The sequence below is a fragment of the Jaculus jaculus genome, chromosome 12, assembly GCF_020740685.1.
Source record: "Jaculus jaculus isolate mJacJac1 chromosome 12, mJacJac1.mat.Y.cur, whole genome shotgun sequence".
Taxonomy (NCBI): domain Eukaryota; kingdom Metazoa; phylum Chordata; class Mammalia; order Rodentia; family Dipodidae; genus Jaculus; species Jaculus jaculus.
The window spans coordinates 55,264,933-55,287,381 of NC_059113.1; the positions used below are offsets into that span (position 1 = coordinate 55,264,933).

At 42.9% G+C, this 22,449-nt stretch overlaps 1 protein-coding gene across 2 annotated transcripts in view; it reads right to left on the reverse strand.

Moving 5' to 3' along the window:
• Positions 1-22,449, reverse strand: part of Lcmt1 (leucine carboxyl methyltransferase 1) — an 85,163-nt gene that overhangs the window by 59,898 nt on the left and 2,816 nt on the right. For both annotated transcript variants that reach the window (XM_004668335.2, XM_045131774.1), the window contains one exon: positions 2,403-2,494. In XM_004668335.2, coding sequence (XP_004668392.2) covers positions 2,403-2,494 — 92 coding nt within the window. Of the gene's footprint in view, positions 1-2,402; positions 2,495-22,449 lie in introns of those variants that run through there.

The window sequence follows — 22,449 nt, forward strand, 5'->3', positions numbered from 1 at the left end:
GTGTGCTGGGATGGTAGATGTCTGCTACAGCATTTAGCTTTATATGGTTTCTAAGGATCTAAACTCAGGTATTCACACTTCCATGGCAAGTGTTTTATCCACTGAGCCATCTCTTTTAGCCCCTGATTGGTTGGTCCATCTGTCTGCTTAAAACAGAGTCTTGCTAAATATTTAGCCTAGACTAGCCTCAAACTCAGGATTCTTCTGCCTTAGCCTCTAGGGTTTTAGAGTTAAAGAAGTATCCCACCACACCTGGCTTATAAATGAATTTTGTTTTATATGTGTTACAATTACCTTCTTCTTACTGGGGGTAAAAAAAAATTAAAAATACCTTCCCAGAAGCAACTTATGGGAGCAAAGGGTTTATTTCAGCTTACAGTTTTAAGGGAAAGTTCCAACATGGTAAGGAAGCGTAACAGGCAGAAATCCTAGGTCACGTCTCTACATTAACAAGAAGTAGTTACGTGAGATAGCTAATAAACACCCAGTAAGGCTGGACCAAGGAACTTCAAGGTCTATCCCCAGTGATACATTTTCTCTAGCAAGGTTCTACCTTCCAAAGGCTCCATCAGCTGGGGACTAAGTATGAGGCTTAACCACAAATACTTGAGGCTATGGGGAACATTTTACATTCAAACTACCACAATGCTTGAATTTTGCATTGCTGGAGATTAAACTTGTGATCTTGTGCATGCTAGGCAAACATTCTATGACTAAGCCACATCTGTAGTCATAAGTGGTGTGTTTTGTTTTGTTTTATTGTTTTTCAAGGTAGGGTCTCACTCTAGCTCAGGCTGACCTGGAATTCTCTATGTAGTCTTAGGCTGACCTCAAACTCACAGCAATCCTCCTACCTTGGCCTCCCAAGTAATGGAATTAAAGGTGTGTGCCACCACCCCCAGGACAAGTATTTTTGGTTTTTGGGTTTTTTTTTATGAGAGGGAGTGAGAATTAGCATGCCAGGGACTACAGCCATTGCAAGCAAACTCCAGACACATGCACCACCTTGTGTGCATGTGCGAACTTGCTGTTACCTAGTGCCTCTGGCTTACATGAGACCTGGAGAGTCAAACATGGTTCCTTAGACTTTGCAGGCAAGTACCTTAACTGCTAAGCCATCTCTCCGGTCCATAGTGAGTTGTCACTTTTTCTTTTACTTTTTTTTTTTTTTCTTTTTGAGACAAGCCCAACAGACTGGCCTTTTTTTTTTTTTTTTTAATGCGAGAGAGAAAGAGAGAAAGAGAAACTAGAAAGTCAAATATGAATCCTTAGGCTTCACAGGCAAGTACCTTAACTGCTAAGCCATCTCTCCAGCATATAAATGGGTTCTTTTTTTTTTAGGCAAGCCCAACAGACAGACCCCTTTTGTTTTTATGCTAGAGTGCGAGTGAAAGACAGTGAGAATTGGCCTACCAAGGCCTCAGCTACTGAAATCAAATTCCAGTGCCCCTTTTGCGCATGTGCAACCTAGTACATTTGCATCACTTTGTGCATCTTGCTTACATAGGACCTATGTAAGTCACATTGAGTCCTTAGGCTTCACAGGCAAAAGCCTTAACTGCTAAACCGTCTCTCCAGCCCCCATAATGTGGGTTTTAAACATACAAAAAAATAGTCTCGGGCTAGAGAGATGGTTTAGTGGTTAGGGCACTTGTCTGCAAAGCCAAAGGACCTTGGCTCGAGTCCACAGAACCCATGTAAGCCAGATGCACAAGATGGTACATGCATTTGAGTTTCTTTGCAGCAGCTAGAGGCCCTGGCACGCCCATTCTCTCCCTCCCTCCCTCTCTCTCTGCCTCTTTCTGCCTCTCAAATACATAAAAATAAAATATTTTTAAAATAGCCTCACCTACAAATAAGATGATTATTTAATAAAATTTCAGTTATACTATTTGTCATTACCCAATTAACAGATTAAAAAGTTTCATAGCATATCATGCTGGTGAAGATATTGGGAAATAAGACCTTTCCGTTGGAAGAGTGCATACTGGAACACTTTTTTTTTTTTATAAATTTTTTATTTATTTATTTGAGAGCGACAGATACAGAGAGAAAGACAGATAGAGGGAGAGAGAGAGAATGGGCGCGCCAGGGCTTCCAGCCTCTGCAAACAAACTCCAGACGCATGCGCCCCCTTGTGCATCTGGCTAACGTGGGACCTGGGGAACCGAGCCTCAAACCGGGGTCCTTAGGCTTCACAGGCAAGCGCTTAACCGCTAAGCCATCTCTCCAGCCCTGGAACACTTTTTAAGAACAAGTCTTGAGGGAGGGAATTACCATGGGATATTTTTTTATAATCATGGAAGATGCTAATAAAAATTAATTAAAAAAAAAGAACAAGTCTTCAAGCCCCAGGACTTACGACTGTCGAGAAGATTCTAGAGAAAGTGATAGCCACTTACCTCTGTTAATTTCAGGTGCCTTCCTTTCTTTAGACTGCCTCACAAGGTGCTCGATATATGGGTCACGCCAGTAGCCAATGCTTACTGCAAATCTGAAAAGGAAAGAAAGCAGGTGAGTGGAGATGCATAGTTTCAGGCCCAGTACCAGTCTTATTCCCAGGAACCAAGTGGAAGATCTGAAGAACCATCTACCTCTAACGACTAACAAATGCACATTTATTCACATGACACTGCCCCACATGCTTCCCACAGTGACCATTTCTCACCTCTCATACTGTGAATTACTTTCCTAGGACTCTAAACACATGGCACCAACTCAAACTACTGAGATCACCTGTGATCTTTTGCTCATTTAGTGAACACACTGCTCAGAGACAGTCAGATAACTCTACTAAGCCAACACTCTGCCTATAGGGGAACCCTAAAGTACTGGCCAACCTCACACCACTAACTTTTACCTAAGTTCTCCCAACTCTGTGTTAGGTGAGACTCATCACACTTCCTTTGAGGTCACCACAGGAAAACCAGGAACAAATAAAAGTAACTACCCTCTGAAAGTACTATGACAGCTTGAATCAATCAATCTCAACCTTAATCAACCTCTCTCCCTCTCCCTCCCCCTCCCCCTCCCCCCCCCCCTGGGTCTGCACTAAGGAGGTAAAGTTTCAGTGTTCTAAGCCTGGGAGCTGATACCCTCACTATTGCTGAAAGCTCCTAACATCCCCAAGGAGCCAGGCTGAGGACAACTGAGAAATCAGAACAAGAAGTTGGGTCCTCAAGGCTACCCTAATCCACTCTGGATCTGTAGGTTCAATCCCAACACTAGCAGTGTGGCTTTCAGTGAGTTGTGACCCATTAACATCACAAAAAATTCGTGTGAAAATTGACATTTTTAAAATTCAAAGGCAAAGAGGGTAAAATAATAAATGCTATCAAACACAGGAGAGATTAAGATTGTTTCAACTGTGTGTTGAGGATCTAGCTTCAGTGAACGAGTCTTTTCTCACTGTGGGTGGCTGTTTTGACAAGCAGATTTCAAAGGCATCTTGTAGTGCCATCTAGGGGTAAAATCCATACCTGTAGTTAAGACAAGAATGGTTCCTTCCAACCCTTACCACTAAGGAAGTTGGAAATTAACTGAACAAACTACAGTATATTCACACAATGAAATATAAATGAACCATTTAAATCACAAACCAGAAGACAGGGGCATAGCAAGATGTTCAAGACATACAGCTAAGAGAAAATACCAAACAAGTGCCCCAAAAGATATTTCTATCTACATAAAGAATTACTGGGCTGGAGAGATGGCTTACCAGCTGACATGCTTGCCTGAGAAGCCTAAGGACCTATGTTCTACTCTCCAGATCCCACATTAGCCAGACTCACAAAGGTGAGGTAAGCACAAGGTTGCATATGCCCTAGGTGACCCAAGCTTTTGGCATTCTACTGCAGTGGCTGAGGCCTTGGCACACCAATTCTCTATCTCTCCTCCCCTCATGTGCACACAGGTGCTCTCTACAAATTAAAAACAAAAAAATTAGGGGCTGGAGGAATGGCTCAGTGGTTAAGGCATTTGCCTGCAAAGCCAAAGGACCCAGGTTTGATTCTCCAGGACCCATGTAAGCCAGATGCACAAGGTAGTGGCACATATATCTGGAGTTAGTTTGCAGTGGCTGAAGGCCCTGGCACACCCATTCGCATGCTCACATGTTCGCTTGCTCCTGCCCACCCTCCCTCTCTCTCCCTCCCTCTTTCTCTAGCTTTGTTTCAAATAAATAGATGCTTTTTTAATTTTTAAAGAATTACTATAGGAATAACAAAACATTAGCATCCAGGAGTGATAGTGCATGCCTTTAATTTCAGCACTTGGGAAGCAGATGTAGGAGGATTGCTGTGAGTTCAAGGCCAGCCCAGGCTAGAGTGAAACCCTACCTAAAAAAGAAAGGAAGGAAGGAAGGAGAAAGAAGGAAGAGGAGGAGGAGAGCTAGAGAGATGAATTGGTACTTGCCTGTGAAATCTAAAGACCCAGATTCAACTCCCCAGCACCCACATAAGACAAATGCACAAGGTGGTGCATGTGTCTGGAGTTCATCTGCAGTGGCTGGGGGCCCTGATACACCTATCCTCCCTTCCTTCCTCTCCCTCCCTCCCTCTCTCTCTCTCTCTCTCTTCCCCCTCACCCCCTTTCAAATAAATAAATCAAAAATAAAATTTTAGGGCTGAAGAGATGGCTTAATAGATAAGGCACTTGCCTGCAAGGCCAAAGGACCCAAGTTTGATACTCCAGGATCCACATAAGCCAGATGCTCAAGGTGGTGCATGCATCTGGAGTTCATTTGCAGTGGATGAAGGCCCTGGCACATGTGCACACATGCACGTTCTCTCTCTCATACACACAAATAAATAAAATACTTAAAAAAAAAATAACAATGAAGACAGGCATGATGGTGCACGCCTTTAATCCCAGCATTTGGGAGGCAGAGGCAGGAGGACTTCCATGAGTTCGAGGCCAACCTGTGAGTACATAGTGAATTCCAATCAGCCTGAGCTGGAGTGAGACCCTACCTCAGAAAAAAACAACAACAACGAGAGCTGGGCGTGGTGGCACTTGGGAGGCAGAGGTAGAAGGATCTCCGTGAGTTCAAAGCCACCCTAAGACTACATTAGTGAATTACAGGTCAGCTTAAGCTAAAGTGAAATCCTACCTCAAAAAAAAAAAAAAAAAAAATCACCCCAATCCCTGAAGAAAGAAACAGACAAAAGACATATCTGTGGGGGGGGGAAGGGATATGAAGAGACAGCTTAGCGGCTAAGGCACTTGCTTGTGAAGCCAAAGGACCCAGGTGCGATCCTCCAGAACCCACATAAGCCAGATGCACGTGATGGTGCATGTGTCTGAAGTTCATTTGCAGTGGCTAGAGGCCCTGGTATGCCCATTCTACCCCCAACTCACTCACACTTTCTTTCTCTTTCTCTCTCAAATAAATAAATAAATAATTTTTTAAAAAGACATATGTGAGCTGAAGAGATGACTCAGTACTTAAAGGTGCTTGCTTACAAAGCCTACAGGCCTGGGTTCAATTCCCAGTACCCACATAAAGTCAGATATACAAAGTGGCATATACATCTGGAGTTCATTTGCAGTGGCAGGAGGCCATGGTATACCCATATATACTTACTCTCTCTCTTTTCCATTAAATACATAAGTAAATATTTCAAAAATATATTTAAAAAGGACTGGAGAGATGGCTTAGCAGTTAAAAGTATTCACCTACAAAGCCAAAGGACCAAGGTTCAACTTCCCAGTACCCATGTAAAGCCAAATACACAAGGTGGCACAAGCATCTGAAGTTTGCTTGCAACGGCTAGAGGCCCTGGTATGCCCATTCTCCTCCCCCACTCACATAGATATGTAAATAAATAAATATTTGAAAATATGTGTGACATATATGTGCCAGGCATGGGGGCACACATCTTTTATCCAAGCACTTGGTAGGCAGAGGTTAGGAGGATAAATGTGAGCTCAAGGCCAGTCTGGGACTACAGAGTGAGTGTCAGATCAGCCTGGGCTAGAATGAGATCCTACCTAAAAAAGAAAAATAAATAAATAAGTAAATAAATATATTATATATATATATCTGTGTTTGTGCACATGTGTATGTATAAATATGGAGAGAGAGAGTGCGTGGACCTATTAAAGGGAACTCTCAAAAGAAATATAGCCAATCAACAAACACAAAAAAGCTCAGCCTTAATAAATTTTTTTTTCTTTTAGTGAGACTGAGAATTGGTGCGCCAGGGCCTCAACAACTACAATCAAACTCCAGATGCTTGTGCCACCTAGTGGGCATGTGCTACCTTGCACTTTCCTCACCTTTGTGCATCTGGATTATGTGGGATCTGGAGAGCAGAACAAGGATCCTTAGGCTTCGCAGACAAGCACCTGAACCACTAAGCCATCTCTATACCCCCTTAATGATTTTTTTTAAGGCAAAGTAAGGGTTAAGGGGCTGGTAAGATGGCTTAGCAGTTAAGGCAGTTGCCTGCAAAGTGAAAGGACCATGGTTTGATTCCCCATGTAACCCAGGTGTACCAGGTAGCACTTGTGTCTGGAACTCATTTTTAGAGGTGCCCATTCTCTCTCTCTCTCTCTTTTTCTTTCTCTCAAATAAATAAATAATATATATTTTTAAAGTTCTTCAAAATAAGGGTTAGCGGTTAAAGCGTTTGCCTGCAAAGCCAAAGGACCCTGGTTCGATTTCCCAGGACCCACATTAGCCACATGCACAAAGGGGCGCATGCATCTGGAGTTCCTTTGCAGTGGCTGGAGGCCCTGGCACGCCCATTCTTTCTCTCTCTCTCCCTCTTTCTCTGTCAAATAAGTAAAATAAATAATAAAATAAGGGTTAGTAAAGTGCTTGTTTCACAAGCATAAGACATGTGCTATCTTGTGCATTTGGCTTTACATGGACACTGGGCAATCAAACCTGGGTAATTAGGCTTTATAAGCAAGTGCCTCTAACCACTGAGCAATCTCCCCAACCATGGGGTCAGACTCGTACTTGCCACCTCCAGGGTCCTCAAATTTGGTTGCTTGCCCTCCTCTATCAGTAACAGACTTTTTCAGCCTATATATACATATATATATATTTATGTGTTAAAATGCATACTTGGCTCTTTTGGGCTTTTTATTTTTCTTGAACTTCCAGGACCCTGCTCTGGTAAGCCCACCTCATCTTAGCCCTCCTGGGCTCAGATGGAGGGGGACCTATTCACATATGTACTCTCTACCCCTCCTGTCTTCCACATGGCAGGAGGTCTCTGTATTTTCTTCTTTTGATCTAATAAAATCTCTTTAAATCTTTTTTTTTAATGTACACTTGTATTTTAACATTTAAAAAAAGAACAAGGGCTAGACAGATGGCTTAGCAGTTCAGGTGCTTGCCTGTGAAGCTTAAGGACCCATATTCAACTCTCCGGATCCCATGTAAGCCAGATGCACAAAGGTGAGGCAAGCACAAGGTCGTACATACTCACGGGTGTTGCAAGTGTCTGGAGTTCAGTTGCAGTGGCTGAGGCCATGGTATGCCAATTTTCTCTTTCTCTCTCTCTCTTTCTCTCTCTCTTGCTCACTCTAAAATTTAAGAAAAGTTTGAAAAAAAAAAAACATTGGAGGTGTAAGGGCTTAGAAGGGTAAGGGATAGGTAGGGAAGTACACAAAAGTTAAGAAAAACATGAATCAGCTCCATAGACACCCTCATTCTGGCTAGCTTTCTATAAGACATAACTACCAATAAAGGGAGAAGAGGCCAGTCCAGACAGAAGGTGGAAAAAGCTTAACTTTAAAATCATGGAGCTGGGTATGGTAGCACACAGCATTAATCCAAGCACTTGGGAGGCAAAGAAAGAACTATCCTTAGTTCAAGGACTGCCTGAGACTACATAGGGAATTCCAAGTCAGGCTGCTTTAGCGCTAGACCCTACCTCAAAAACTAAAACAAAATAACAACAAAAACAAATGGGCTCTGGCCAGTAAATCTCCAGACCCAGAATTGGGTTGCTCCCCACAGCAAGCTGTTGGCCAGGGATAGCCATGAGATCCCAAAAACAATGCAGACCATTGCCAAAAAACTTGATTGCCTGCCAGAGCTAAAAGGTAAGACCCTACTGCTGAAGACACTACTGGCTGCAGTCATAGGACATTAAAATATCATGCGGGGACCAAAAGGCAAACTAACTATCACCTGGCTAGCCCTCATAGTGCTGAAAAGCCTTAGCAGGAGCCACTGGAGGAAAATGGTCACCAACTGCATGAATAAGCAGGAGACCCTACAAACTACAAAATCAACCAGCTGGTCAAAAAGTCCACACTTGGGCAATAATGACAAGCCTCTGCAGGTAATCAACCCTTCTCTGATTGGACATGCGGCCCACTCAGAGGGACAGAACTCATATCTGGTACCAGAAACCAAGTCGGAATCCCATTGCCAAGAAAGCCAAAGACCCTAGAGATAAGCTCCCACTGCACTCTGGAAAGAAGAGTCGACTTGCACACCAAAAAATAAAAATAAGGGCTGGAGGGATGGCTTAGTGGTTGAAGCACTAGCTGGCAAAGCCAAAGGACCCAGATTTGATTCCCCAGGACCCACATAAGCCAGATGCACAAGGTGGCACATGCTTCTAGAATCTGTTTACAGTGGCTGAATGCCATGGCGTGCCAATTCTCTCCCTCCCTCCCTCTCCCTCTCTCTCTCTAATAAATAAAATAAGTAAAAATTTAAAACACGAAATCATAATTATAAAAAATAAACAAACACAAAAAAGGAACCTCTCAAATTTGTATTACCCGCCTCCCCAATACCAAACCCAAGCACAGATAGAACAAAAAAAAAGAAAATTACAGACTGATCTCCCTCATGAACATAGATGCAAAAATTCTCAACAAAATATTTGCAAACAGAATACAAGAATGTGTCAAAAAGATCATTCAACCCAACCAAGTAGGCTTTATCCCAGAGATGCAGGGAAGGTTCAACATACACAAATCAACAAATGTAATATATTATATAAATAGACTGAAGGACAAAAAACACATGATCATCTCATTTGATGCAGAGAAAGCATTTGACAAAATCCAACATCCCTTCATGATCAAAGTCCTACAGAGACTGGGAATAGAAGAAACATATCTCAATATAATAAAGGCTATTTATGACAAGCCTACAGTCAACAAATTACTAAATGGGGAAAAACCTGAACCTTTTCCACTAAGATCCGGAACAAGGCAAGGATGTCAACTGCCCCCACTTTTATTTAATATAGTACTAGAAGCCTTACCCATAGCAATAAGGCAAGAGACACACATAAAAGGGATACAAATTGCTGGAAGAGACCAAGTTATCATTATTTGCAGATGACATGATTCTATACATAAAGGACCCTAAAGACTCTACCAGCTAAGACCCTATTGCTGAAGACTCCACATACTGGGGCTGCAAGGCCACTGAGAAATCCTGCTGGAACTCAGCTGATAACCTCCTCCATGTAGACCAGCTGACAGAAAGCTGGAAAAAGCCATTCTACATGTAGTTCAATGGGAGAAAGAGATACCACCAGTGAAGATACTCAGCAGTGGACACTGCAAACCTTATAATTGGCCATCCAGCCCAAATGAGCCAATGGGTGTAATAGCAGCACGTCTGTCATGGTGGAAACCAACTGCCCTCCAATTGGACTGGAGGCCTGCTCCATGGGGGGAAACACATCCCTGATACTGAAAACTTAAACCAGAGGTAGTCAAGAGCCCTAGGGGTGTAACATCTGCTGATGTCTGGAAAAATGTATATACTATGCTTATCAAACTGCCCAGTAAGCAATTCTCTTAATATTTATACCCTTATATTAACACTACTCTCACTTTGGGTAGAGAATCTTCTCTTTTTAGATGGCAGTGACTTTGGGATGACTCAGAAGGTATCACAGTGCTGGAAAGAAGTAACTGGACAACTGAGTAACATCTCGATCACACCTTCCAAGGCTCAGGGAATAATGCGGAAGAGGTGGCGGAAAGAATGTAAGAGCCAAAGGAAGGGTAAGACTCCTTACAACATGCTCCCTCCAGACATAAAATGGCCTGGATATCCATATCCTCATAGTGCCTGACACTACCTACACAAGACCATCATAAGAGGAAAAGACCATGACATCAAAATAAAAGAGACTGACTGAGATGAGGAGGTTATATGATGAAGAATGGAATTTCAAAGGGGAAAGTGGGCCGGGGGAGGGGGGGTATTACCATGGGATACTTTTTTTTTTTTTTTTAAATTTGAGAGCAACAGACACAGAGAGAAAGACAGATAGAGGGAGAGAGAGAATGGGCGCACCAGGGCTTCCAGCCTCTGCAAACGAACTCCAGACGTGTGCGCCCCCTTGTGCATCTGGCTAACGGGGTCCTTAGGCTTCACAGGCAAGCGCTTAACCACTAAGCCATCTCTCCAGCCCTACCATGGGATACTTTTTAAAATATCATGGAAAATGTTAATAAAAATTGAGAGAGAAAAAAAAGACTCTACCAGCAAACTATTAGAGCTGATCAATACCTATAGCCATGTAGCAGGATACAAAATAAATACACAGAAATCAGTAGCCTTCCTATATGCTAACAACAAACACACAGAGGATGCAATCAGAGAATCACTCCCATTCACTACTGTGCTACAAAAATAAATAAATAAATACAATACCTTGAATAAACCTAACCAAGGAAGTGAAGGATCTCTGCAATAAAAACTTTAAAACATTCAAGTGAGAAATTGCAGAAGACACTAGGAAATGGAAAAACATCCCTTGTTCCTGGATCGAAGGAATCAATATTGTGGCAATGGCAATCTTACCAAAAGCAATCTATACATTTAATACAATCCTCATCAAAATTCCAATGGCATTCTTTACGGAAATAGAAAAAACAATCCAAATTTCATTTGGAATCACAAAAAAACCCCTCAAATACCTAAAACAATACTGAGCAACAAAAATAAGGCTGGTGGTATCACCCTACCTGATTTTAACATATACTTCAGAGCCATAGTAACTAAAACAGCATGGTACTGGCACAAAAGCACACATGTAGATCAATGGAACAGAACAGAGGACCCAAATGTAAGTCCAGGTAGCTATAGCCACCTGATATTTGATAAAAATGCCAAAAATACTCATTGGAAAAAAGACAGCCTCTTCACAAATGGTGCTGGAAAAACCTGTAGAAGGATGAAAATAAATCCTTATCTCTCTCCATGCACAAGAATTATGCCCAAATGGATCAAAGACCTTAATATCAGACCTGAAACTCTGAAACTGCTAGAGGGGAAAGTAAGGGCAACCCTTCAACACATTGTCATGGCAAAGACTTTCTGAATATAACCCCAACTGCTCAGGCAATCGATGGGACCTCATGAGATCACAAAGGTTTTGTATGGCAAAAGACAGTGTGAATAGAGCAAAGAGGGAACCTACAAAATGGGAGAAAAATCTTTGCCAGCTATACATCTGATAGAGGATTAATATCTAGTATATACAATGAACACAAAAAATTAAATAATGAGAAATCAAACAACCCAATTAAAAATGGGCTATGGAACTAAATAGAGTTCTCAAAAGAAGAAACACAGATGGCATAATAACATCAAGAAAATATTCTACATCCCTAGTCATGAGGGAAATGCATAATAAATTACGTTGAAGCCGGGTGTGGTGGCACACGCCTTTAATCCCAGCACTCGGGAGGCAGAAGTAGGAGGACTGCCATGAGTTCAAGGCCACCCTGAGATGACAGAGTTAATTCCAGGTCAGCCTGGACCAGAGTGAGACCCTACCTCGAAAAGCCAAAAAAAAAAAAAAAAATTACGTTGAAATTCCATCTCACACCTGTCAGATTGGATACCATTATGAAAACGAATGAACATAAATGCTGGTGAGGATATAGAAAAAGAGGAACCCTTCTACACTGTTGGTAGGAATGCAATCGGGTCCAGCCTTTGTTAAAATTAGCGTGGAGGTTCCTGAGACAGCTAAAAATAGATCTACCATATGATCCAGCTATAGGCCTCCCAGGCATATATCATAAGAACTCCTCTCACTACCTTAGAGATATTTGCTCAACCATGTTTATTGCCACTCTATTCACAATAGCTGGGAAATGGAACCAGCCTAGCTGTCCCTCAACTGATAAGTGGATAATGAAGATGTGGCACATTTATACAATGGAGTTCTACTCAGCGGCAAAGAAAAATGAAGTTAAGAAACTTGCAGGAAAATGGATGGATCTGGAAAGGATTATACTAAGTGAGGTAACCCAGACCCAGAAAACCAAATGCCACATGTTCTCTCTCATATGTGGATCCTAGGTACAAATGACTGGACTTCTGTGTGAGTAGGCAGAAAACTCAGTAGCAGAAGCCAGTAAGCTAGAAGGGAGATATAAAGGGAATAGAAAGGGAGGAAGGGGGGACTTAATAGGATGGTATTGCATATATGTAAGTAAAACAGATTAATGGGAATGAAAAGGCCTAAGTGAGGGCAGGGGAAGAGACTGAGTAAAGGAAAGGTAAAGGGAGGGCTAATCAAAATCTAAGAAAATATAAATAAGTCATATGGAAACCTACTTTTTTGGACAATGGAACACTCAGGAGCTGTAGATTGTTGCTTAAAAATTTTCAGTGCCAGAGATGGGATACCTTCCAGTGCGTTGTTGGCCAGGGAGGTCCCTGATGCCCCCAAAACATTACAGGACATTGCCAAGGCCCTTGGTTTCCCACCAGGAATAGATGGTAAGACCCTATTGCTGAAGACTCCACATACTTGGGCTGCAAGGTCACTGAAAAGTCCTGCTAGAGCTGAGCTGAAAACCTCCTCTGTGTAGAACAACTGACAGAAAGCTGGAAAAAGCCATGCTGCATGCAGTTCAATGGGAGAGAAGGAAATCACCAGTGAAGATATTCAACAGTGGACACTGCAAGCCTTAAATTTGGCCAGCCAAACAAATGAGCCAATGGATGCAATAGTGGCATGTCTGTTATGGGGGATACCAACTGCCCTGTAATTGGATTGGAGGCCCTCTACATAGGAATGAATACATCCCTGATACTGAAAACCTACAACAGTGTAGTCATGAGCCTTAGGGGTGTAATGTCTGCTGGTGTCTGGCTAAATGCATATAGTATGCTCACAAAACTGCCCAGTAAGTACTATTCTTCATGTTCATGCCCATATATTAATGCTACTCTCACTTTTGGTTAGAGAACCTTCTCTTTTCAGAAGACCTTGGGATGACTCAGAAGGCACCATGGTGCTGAGAAATGACAGAGGAGTTATCACACTGAAATACCTCTATCACACCTTCCAAGGCTCAGAGTCCATTTCAGAAAAGGTGGCAGAAAGAATGTAAGAGCCAAAGGAAGGGCAGGACTCCTTACAATATGCTCCTCCAGAGACAAAATGGCCTGGATATCCATGACCTCACAGTGCCTGACACTACCTACACAAGACCATCATAACAGGAGGAAAAGATCATGACATCAAAATAAAAGAGACTGATTAAGAGGGGAAGGGGGATGATAGAGGGTGGAGTTTCAAAGGGGAGAATGGGGAGGGATGGAATTACCATGAGATATTGCTTACAATTATGGAAGTTGTCAAAAGAAAAAAAAAAAAAAAAGAAGCAGGTGACACTAGAGAATCCACAGAAGGGAACAGAAGGGGATGGACATGTGTCCCCCACCTCCATTAGAAATGGCATTCTCCTGTGTCTTATTCAGGGAATACATCACTCCTGTGCAGTTCATACCTGCTGGCTGTATTCCAGGCTGACCTCTAATTCACTATGTGGTCTGGACTGGCAATTCCCTTTGCCTTGAACATTCTTCCATGCTCCCTCCTCTTCTGTTGAGTAAATTTTCTTCACTGCAGGCCTCAGAAACTTTCCATGACTTCTGCCTGGAAGCCTGCTCTGCCTAACCCATCTCCCGGCTCTGGCTAACCCTTCTCCCTGCTCTGGCTAATCCATCTCCCTGCTCTGGCTAACCCTCCTCCCTGCTCGGACTAACCCTTTTCCCTGCTCAGGCTAACCCTTCTCCCTGCTCTCTTCATGTCCCTACCCTGGCTAACCCTTCTCTTGCATCCCATGGCCTCTTATCTTATGCTCTGGAACAGTCTGCTTTGTCTCACAAGATTCCAAATTCTATAATACCAAGGATGTTAGTGTTTCCCAAGGGCAAAAACAATGGGAAATATGGGTTTACTACATTAGTTATTTGGAATTTCAGAAATCCTAAGCCAAAAACAAATAAAAGTAATTTCCCCAACAATTAAAAAGAAAAAAGATTGAACTTGTAATTTCAGTCTCCAGTGGGCAGTGCCCTGCTGGGGAAGAGAGATGTCACTGGAGGTGGATCTTATAGTCCAACCCTACTAGGAGTATACAAAATAATTTGAGTTTGGCCAGTGGTGCTTGATGGCTATTTGATGGTGTCTCTGTGCTATGTGTCTATGGAATTAAGCCAGGTTCTTCCACCATTGACAGTGTTTTCTCTATACTCTGTAAGCCTGAAATAAACCCTTTCCTCCCATAAGCTGCTTCTGGTCTGATGATTGTCAGACAAGAAAATAATGGTAACATACACACACACAGCCCAAATAAATAAAGATCTTAAAAAATAAAAACAAACTACAAGGCTAGAGAGGTTGCTTAGTGGTTAAAGTGCTTGCCTAGGAAGCCTAAAGACACAGGTTCAATTCTCCAGGTCACACGTAAGCCAGATGTACATGGTGGCACATGCATTTGGAATTTGTTTACGGTGGCTGGAGGCCCTAGTGCTTACATTACCCTCCCCCCACACACACACCTCTCTCTCTCTCTCTCTCTCTCTCACACACACACACACACACACACACACACTGTTTCCCTCCCTCTCTCTCAAATAAATAAGTAGTTCTTAAAAAACTACAATCTTAAAAATTGAGTCAACTGGGCTGGAGAGATGGCTTAGCAGTTAAGCACTTGCCTGTGAAGCCTAAGGACCCCAATTCGAGGCTCGAGTCCCCAGGACCCATGTTCGCCAGATGCACAAGGGGGCACACACATCTAGAGTTCGTTTGTAGTGGCTGGAGGGCCTGGTGCACCCATTCTCTTTCTCTCCCTCTGCCTCTTTCTCTCTAAGTCTGTCACTCTCAAATAAATAAATAGATAAATAATTGAGTCGACCCATAGGAAGAAGCCAGTATCCAGATTATCATAACATCCTTGGCCTTGGGAAATACAAAGAGCAGAAGATGAACAGGTTCATTAACTAACAAAATGATATTTAATAAATATATACAAACTATGTATGCACACAGTGGATGGAAAGATGATCTCTACCAGAGACACTGCGGAGCACTTCACAAAATGAAATGACGTGGTAGCTTGTAGGTACCAGAAGCCATCTCTCAGGAGCTGTGTCTTTGGATACTGTGAATCATAGGGGAGGTGAAGGCCCATGTGGATCACAGAGGAGGTCAGGACATGTTGGGTGAAGTAAAGGAATGAATATAAGAACTAAATGTGCAATATACATATCCAGCAAAAATACAACAGGGGGGCTGGAGAGATGGCTTAGCAGTTAAGGCATTTGCCTGAGAAGCCAAAGTGAGGACAAGGAAGGAGGATGAGAAAGAGAAAATAAGCTGGACAAAGTGGTTTGTTTATCATGATGAAAAAGATACAAGTCGTATCAAGATCTAACCACCAAAACTGTATATATAACAAATTGCACAAATGCCACCCTAAATGTCACCACAAAAACAGGGACTGCAGCTGGGCATGGTAGTGCACAACTTTAATCCCAGCACTTGGGAGGCAGAGGTCAGAGGAGTGCCATGAGTCCGAGTCCACCCTGAGACTACACAGTGAATTCCAGGTCAGCCTGAACTACAGTGAGACCCTACCTTGAAAAATCAAGACAAAAAGCAGGGGACTGTGATGATGGATCCATGGGTAAAGTGCTTGCCACGCAAACATAAGCACCTGAGTTTGGATCCCCAGCACACACATAAAGCCAGACACAGTAGCTGGAAGTTGTCAATAAAAAAATTTTTTAAAATTAAATAAATTTAAAAAATAGAAAAAAAAGAGAACTGCCTGCCAGGCGCAGTGGCAGATGCCTTTAATCCCAGCAGAGGGGAACCAGAGGTAGGAGAATCTCCATGAATTCGAGGCCACCCTGACACTACACAGTGAATTCCAGGTCAGCCTAAGCTACAAGTAAGACCCTACCCTGAACCCACCCCTCCAAAAAAAAAAAGTTTAAAGAAAAAAACATATTACTGCCAGGTGTGGTTACACACATCTTTGATCCCAGCACTCTGGAGGCAAAGGCAGGAGGATTATGATGAAAATGATGAAGTCTATCCACAGCAATAGGGGAAGGAGACTGAATGATTTTGTTGATGAAAAGAAGAGCCATGAAGAATCACATTTTTCTGTCTTAAAAATGATTTGTGGGCTGTAGAGATGGCTTAGCGGTTAAGGGCTTGCCTGTGAAGCCTAAGGACCCGGTTTGAGGCTTGGTTCCCCACGACCCATGTTAGCCAGATGCACAAGGGGGCATACATGTCTGGAGTTCGTTTGCAGTGGCTGGAGGCCCTGGCACGCCCATTCTCTCCCTCCTAACCCCTGCCTCTTTCTCTCTCTGTCACTCTCAAATAAATAAAAATAAACAAAAAAATTTTAAAAAAAAAGAAAAGCTTTTTAAAAAATGGTTTGTATTCAGGCATGGAGGTACATGCTTTTAATCCTAGCACTTGGGAGGCAGAGGTAAGAGGACTGCCATGAATTCAAGGCCACCATGAGAATACAGAGTGAATTCCAGGTCAGTCTGGGTTAGAGAGACCCTACCTCGAAAAACAAAAACAAAAACAAACAAACAAACAAAATATATATATATATAAAATCTTCCTGGCAGTTGATAAACAAAGAAAGAAAAAGTCAGGGAAGAAGAAAAGGAAAGGAGGGAGGGAAGGGAAGGGAAGATAGAAAGAAGGAAGGAAGGCTGTTCTATCTCCATGATTCAGTTCACTTTATTCTTGGACTAGTTTTGCAGCTCATTTATCTTTACCAGAAAGCTTTACTTCTATAGTGATATATCTTCTCTGGGAACGGAAAATAGTATCTGCCTTGGAAACATTTCAGATCAAAATTTCCACCTTGTTCTCTAGAACAGAGCCCTGAAGATGCAATCAGTGTGCTGGGAAGGCCCTGGGTCTAAGACCTCAGGATAAACTAAATTTGTCTTTGCATAGAGGGGACCCTGTAGCCCACCTTTATGTCAAGGGGAGACTTTTATCTGGGGGGGGGGAGATTTTTTGATTAAGTTCTACAATTTTCACAAGGAACTTCAGCCTTCCAAGCCCTTGTTTAGCTTCTCTAACATACAGACCACTCTAAACCAGAACTCTACAGCCTTACCAGCAATACAATCTTGACACATAAATTCAGTTTCTCATCTGGCAAACATTTTCTGTGTGCCTACAATGCACACAGCACAAAGAAAGGCATGGACCTGCTCTGTGTTTATTCTTCCATCAGACACAAATATTAAACAGTGAATTTTCTGAATTATACCAGGACTACTGACCACTGGAGACACAGGGCACCAGGCAAACATTAAAGAGAGCAATGTTCTTGTGGGTGTCAGAGACACCTCTCTAGGGGCCACATCTAAGAGTCAAACACCACAGAATCAGACTGCTTAGTCTCGCCCACATGTCTGTCAGCAGAGTCTACCAGCTCCTTCCAAATGCTTCCAGAATCTGATGGATTATCAGTACCAATCCCACTACCATCCTGCCCCAGATGCCAGCATTTCTCACTCAGGATACCCTCAGTGCCAGCAGTCTTAATCTCTAGCCCTCCATCTTTGTCCCCTAGTCTGTTCCCATCCCAAGGAAACTCATGGATTAGTCATAGATATGGCCTCCTTTTGCCCTATGGCATGCTTCTGCACACATATGTACATATACCAAAACTGCACAGCATATGTACTATACAGAGGGAGAGAGAAGAAAAAAAAGAGCCAAGCTGGTATGATGGCCCATGCCAATAAATCTAGCACTTGGGAAACTGAGGTTAGGAGCATCACTCAATTTGAAGCCACTGTGAGCTACAGAGCGAGTTCTAGGTCAGCCTGGCTGGCTAGAGTGAGACCCTGCCCACCCCTTCCCCCCATACACACAGTTAGGTCACCTCATTCTCCAGTTGAAAAGCCCACCAATGGCTCCCATCTCATAAGAGAAAAGGTCATGTTCTTACAAGAACATGTCATGCATGGCCTGCAACCTCTGCCCACCCCCTAACCCCCATACTCTTCTCCTTTTCTCCCTCTGTTGCTCTAGTACTGTAATTCTGGAGCAGGTCCAGCAAGCCCTACCCTTAGGGCCTTTCTACTTGATTTTCTGCTTGGAATGCCGATTCCCCAAATACGCACAGGGCTCAGCCCTTGGCCCTGCAAGTGCTTCCTCTGCATTCACCTTCTCAGTGGGGCTTCACTGACCACACCCTTCAAATCCTTCCATCTCCTTCAATACACTTACTGCATCCATCTAGCATGCTGTGTATGTGGCTTGTTTCCTAGCTGGTCTACAAGAGTGCAATTTAATCGGTTCACTTCTGTGCCCACAATGTCTATAACAGCATTTCCATATGTGAGACATTCAATAAAGAATGCTGGATTAAAAAGAAAAGAGAAAGAATGCTGGATGGATGAATGCATTATTCTGAGAACTGACATGAAACCAGTTAGTCAAAGAAGGATGGGAGGAAGTATTCTGAAGCAGAGAGCACAACAGCCTGCTCAGGGATCCTGAGGAAGGACAGTTCAGGGAAGGGCAGAGTGGTTGAAGTGATGCTGGGGTCCCCATTAGAGCAGGAAGGGCTCTATTGTGTTACATGGTAGGTAAGGTCATCACGAAATAGCAGCAGGAAGCCATTAAGTAAGGGGTGAAATGATCAAGCTGCCTTCCTGCAAACTTCTGGTGTCTACTGCGGGAGAGGTGGCAGAAAGAACATAAGGGCCAAAGGAAAAAAAGGACTCCTTACAATGCACTCTTCCAAACACAAAATGGCCTGGCTACCCATGACCTCACAGTGCCTAGCACTACTTACACAAGACCATCATAAGATCATGACATCAAAATAAGAGAAACTGACTAATACGGGGAGGGGATATGATGGACAGTGGAGTTGTGAAGGGGAAAGTGAGGGGGAGGGAATTATGGTTTATTGTATATAATTATGGAAGCTGTTAGTAATAAAAAAATTTTAAAAAGGTGCTTGTTTGCAAAGCCTAAAGGCCCAGGATTCAATTCCCCAGCACCAATGTAAAGGCAGATGCAAAAAGTGACACATGGGCTGGAGAAATGGCTTAGTGGTTAAGCACTTGCCTATGAAGCCTAAGGACCCCAGTTTGAGGCCCGATTCCCCAAGACCCATGTTAGCCTGATGCACAAGGGGGCACACACATCTGGAGTTCATTTGCAGTGCCTGGAGGCCCTGGTGCGCCCATTCTCTCTCTCTCTCTGCCTCTTTCTCTCTGTCACTTTCAATTAAATAAATAAACAAAAAATTTTTCTAAGTGACACATGCATCTAGAGTGTGTTTGCAGTGACAAGAGGCCTTTGTATGCCCATTCTCTGTCTCTGTCTGCTTGCAAATGAGTAAATATTATATATATATGTGTGTATATATATATATGTGTGTGTGTGTGTATATATATATCTATATATATACATATATATATCTATATATATATATAAATGTATATAAATATATACATATATTTGTGCGTGTGTGTTTTCCAGGTAAAGTCTCACTCCAGCCTTCACTGACTTGGAACTCTATAGCTCCAGACTGGCCTCACACTCACAGCAATCCTCCTTGGTGCTATAATTAAAGGCGTGTGCCACCATATCAGAAGGGAGGGAGGGAGGGAGGAAAGGAAGGAAGGAAGGAAGGAAGGAAGGAAGGAAGGAAGGAAGGAAGGAAGGAAGGAAGGAAGGAAGGAAGGAAGTAAGTTAGGAAGTTAAGAAGGAAGGAAGTTAGGAAGGAAGGAAGGGAGGGAGGGAGGAAAGGAGGGAGGGAGGGACAAAAAACCATAAACCAGGTGTGGTAGCACACACTGTTAATCCCAGCACTCTGACTCCAGAGGAAGAGCTAGGAGGATCACGGTAAGTTTAAGGCCACCCTGAGACTACCTAGTAAATTCCAGGTCAGCCTGGATTACAGTGAAACCCTACCTTGAAAAAAATAGACAAATTAAAAACAAATATATATATACACATACACACACACACACATTTTTTAATTATATATATACATATATATATACATATACATATACATATACATATACACACACACACACACATACATACATACATATATATATATATATATATATATATGTATACATATATATCCCTAGGTAGGGTCTTACTCTAGCCCAGACTGACCTAGAATTCACTAGGTAGTCTCAGGTGGCCTTGAACTCAAGGCAATCCTCCTACTTCTGCCTCGAGTGCTAGGATTAACAGTATGCGCCACCATGCCCAGCTAAAAATATATTTCTTTTTATTTTATTTATTTTTTTAGTGAGAAAAAAAGAATTGGCATGCTATGGCCTCCAGACACTGAATCAAACTCCAGACATGTATGCCACCTCATGTGCATGTACAACCTTGTGCTTGCATCACCTTGTGTGTCTGGCTTACGTGGGATCTGGAGAGTCAAACATGGGTCCTTAGGCTTTGCAGTAAAGAGCCTTAAGTGGTAAGCCATCTCTCCAGCCCCAAAAAACATATTTTTAGAAAAACAGCCAGACATGGTGGCTCACGCCTTTAATCCCAGCACTTGAAAGGCAGAGAGGTAGGAGAACTGCCATGAGTTTGAGGCCATCCTGAGGCAATACAGTGAATTCCAGGTCAGTCTGGGCTAGAGTGAGACCCTACCCTGAAAAACCCAAAAAGAGAAAAATAAAAGACAGTTTGCTGGCTAGAGAGATGGTTCAGAGGTTAATATGTTCATCTGCAAAGCCTAATGACCCAGGCTTGATTCCCTAGTACTCTCTAAGGCCAGATGCATAGGGTGGTACATGCATTTGGAGTACATCTGAAGAAGCTGGAGGCCCTGGTATGTCATATTTTCTTCCTCCCTCCCTCCCTCCCTCCCCTCTCTCCTTCTCTCTCTCTCTCTCTCCTTGCAAATAAATTTTAATTTTTTAATTTTTTAAAGTTTGCCCAAAAATATAGCAAAAATATTAAATTATCCTGACCCCAGTAGCTACCCAAAAGAATTACATCTACTGTTTTTCTTTCAAGATTTATTTTTATTTATTTATTAGAGACAGAGAGAGAGGGGTGGGGAAAAGAAAGAGAATAGGCATGTCAGGGCCTCTAACCACTGCAAACAAACTCCATATGCATGTGCCAACATGTGCATCTGGCTTATGAGAGACCTGGAGAATTGAACTTGGGTCCTTAGGCTTCATAGGCATGCACCTTAACTACTAAGCCATATCTCCAGTCCATATCTACTGTTTTTTAAGACACGGTCATATTATATAGCCCAGGCTGGCCTCAAACCCATTGTTACAGTTACCATCCTATTGCTGGCACAAAGCGCCCACCTAACCAAACATAGCTGGGAGGAAAGTTGTTCATTTTGGCTTACAGTCTAAGGGAACGCTCCATAATAGCAGGAAAAGGTGCAGAATGAGCAAAGGCTGGACATTATCTCTGCCACAGCAGGTGGAAACAGCAGCAGGAGAGTGAGGCCAAACTAACACTGGCAAGCTAAGAGCTAATAAACCATCAAGATCCTCCCCCAGCTACAACAAGGCTCCACCTCCCAAACTGCCATCAGCTGGGATCAAGCATTCAGAACACAAGAGTTTATGGGGGACACCTAACTCAAACCAGCACACCCATGATCTTCCTGCGAGCTAGGATTACAAGGATGCACCACCATGCCCAAATGAGAAACGGTACTTCTGATTTGACAGCGCTATAGATGTGATCAATAGTAATTGAGAGCTGCACAAGAAATAAGATCCAGCACAATCCCTTTACATTTGCAAATCTCACCAGGGGCTGCCTCCAAGCCACCACTCACACCACCACACTGCTCTAGGGCTCTGCTAATATTCAGTATTACCGAATAGCTAGGCATGGTGACACATGCCTTACTTAATCCTAGCACTTGGGAGGAAAAGGTAGGAGAATCGCCATGAGTTCAAGGCCACCCTGAGACTACATAGGACTACATAGTGAATTCTAGGTCAGCCTGGGATACTGCAAGACCCTACCTTGAAAAAGAAATATAACTGGACTGAAGGCCCACTCTATGGGAGAGAATACATGCCTCTTACTAAAAACCTAATCAAGGCCTAGCTCAGGGGAGGTCATGAGCCTTAAGAGTGTAATACCTGCTCTTACCTGGCTAAATGCATATATTATG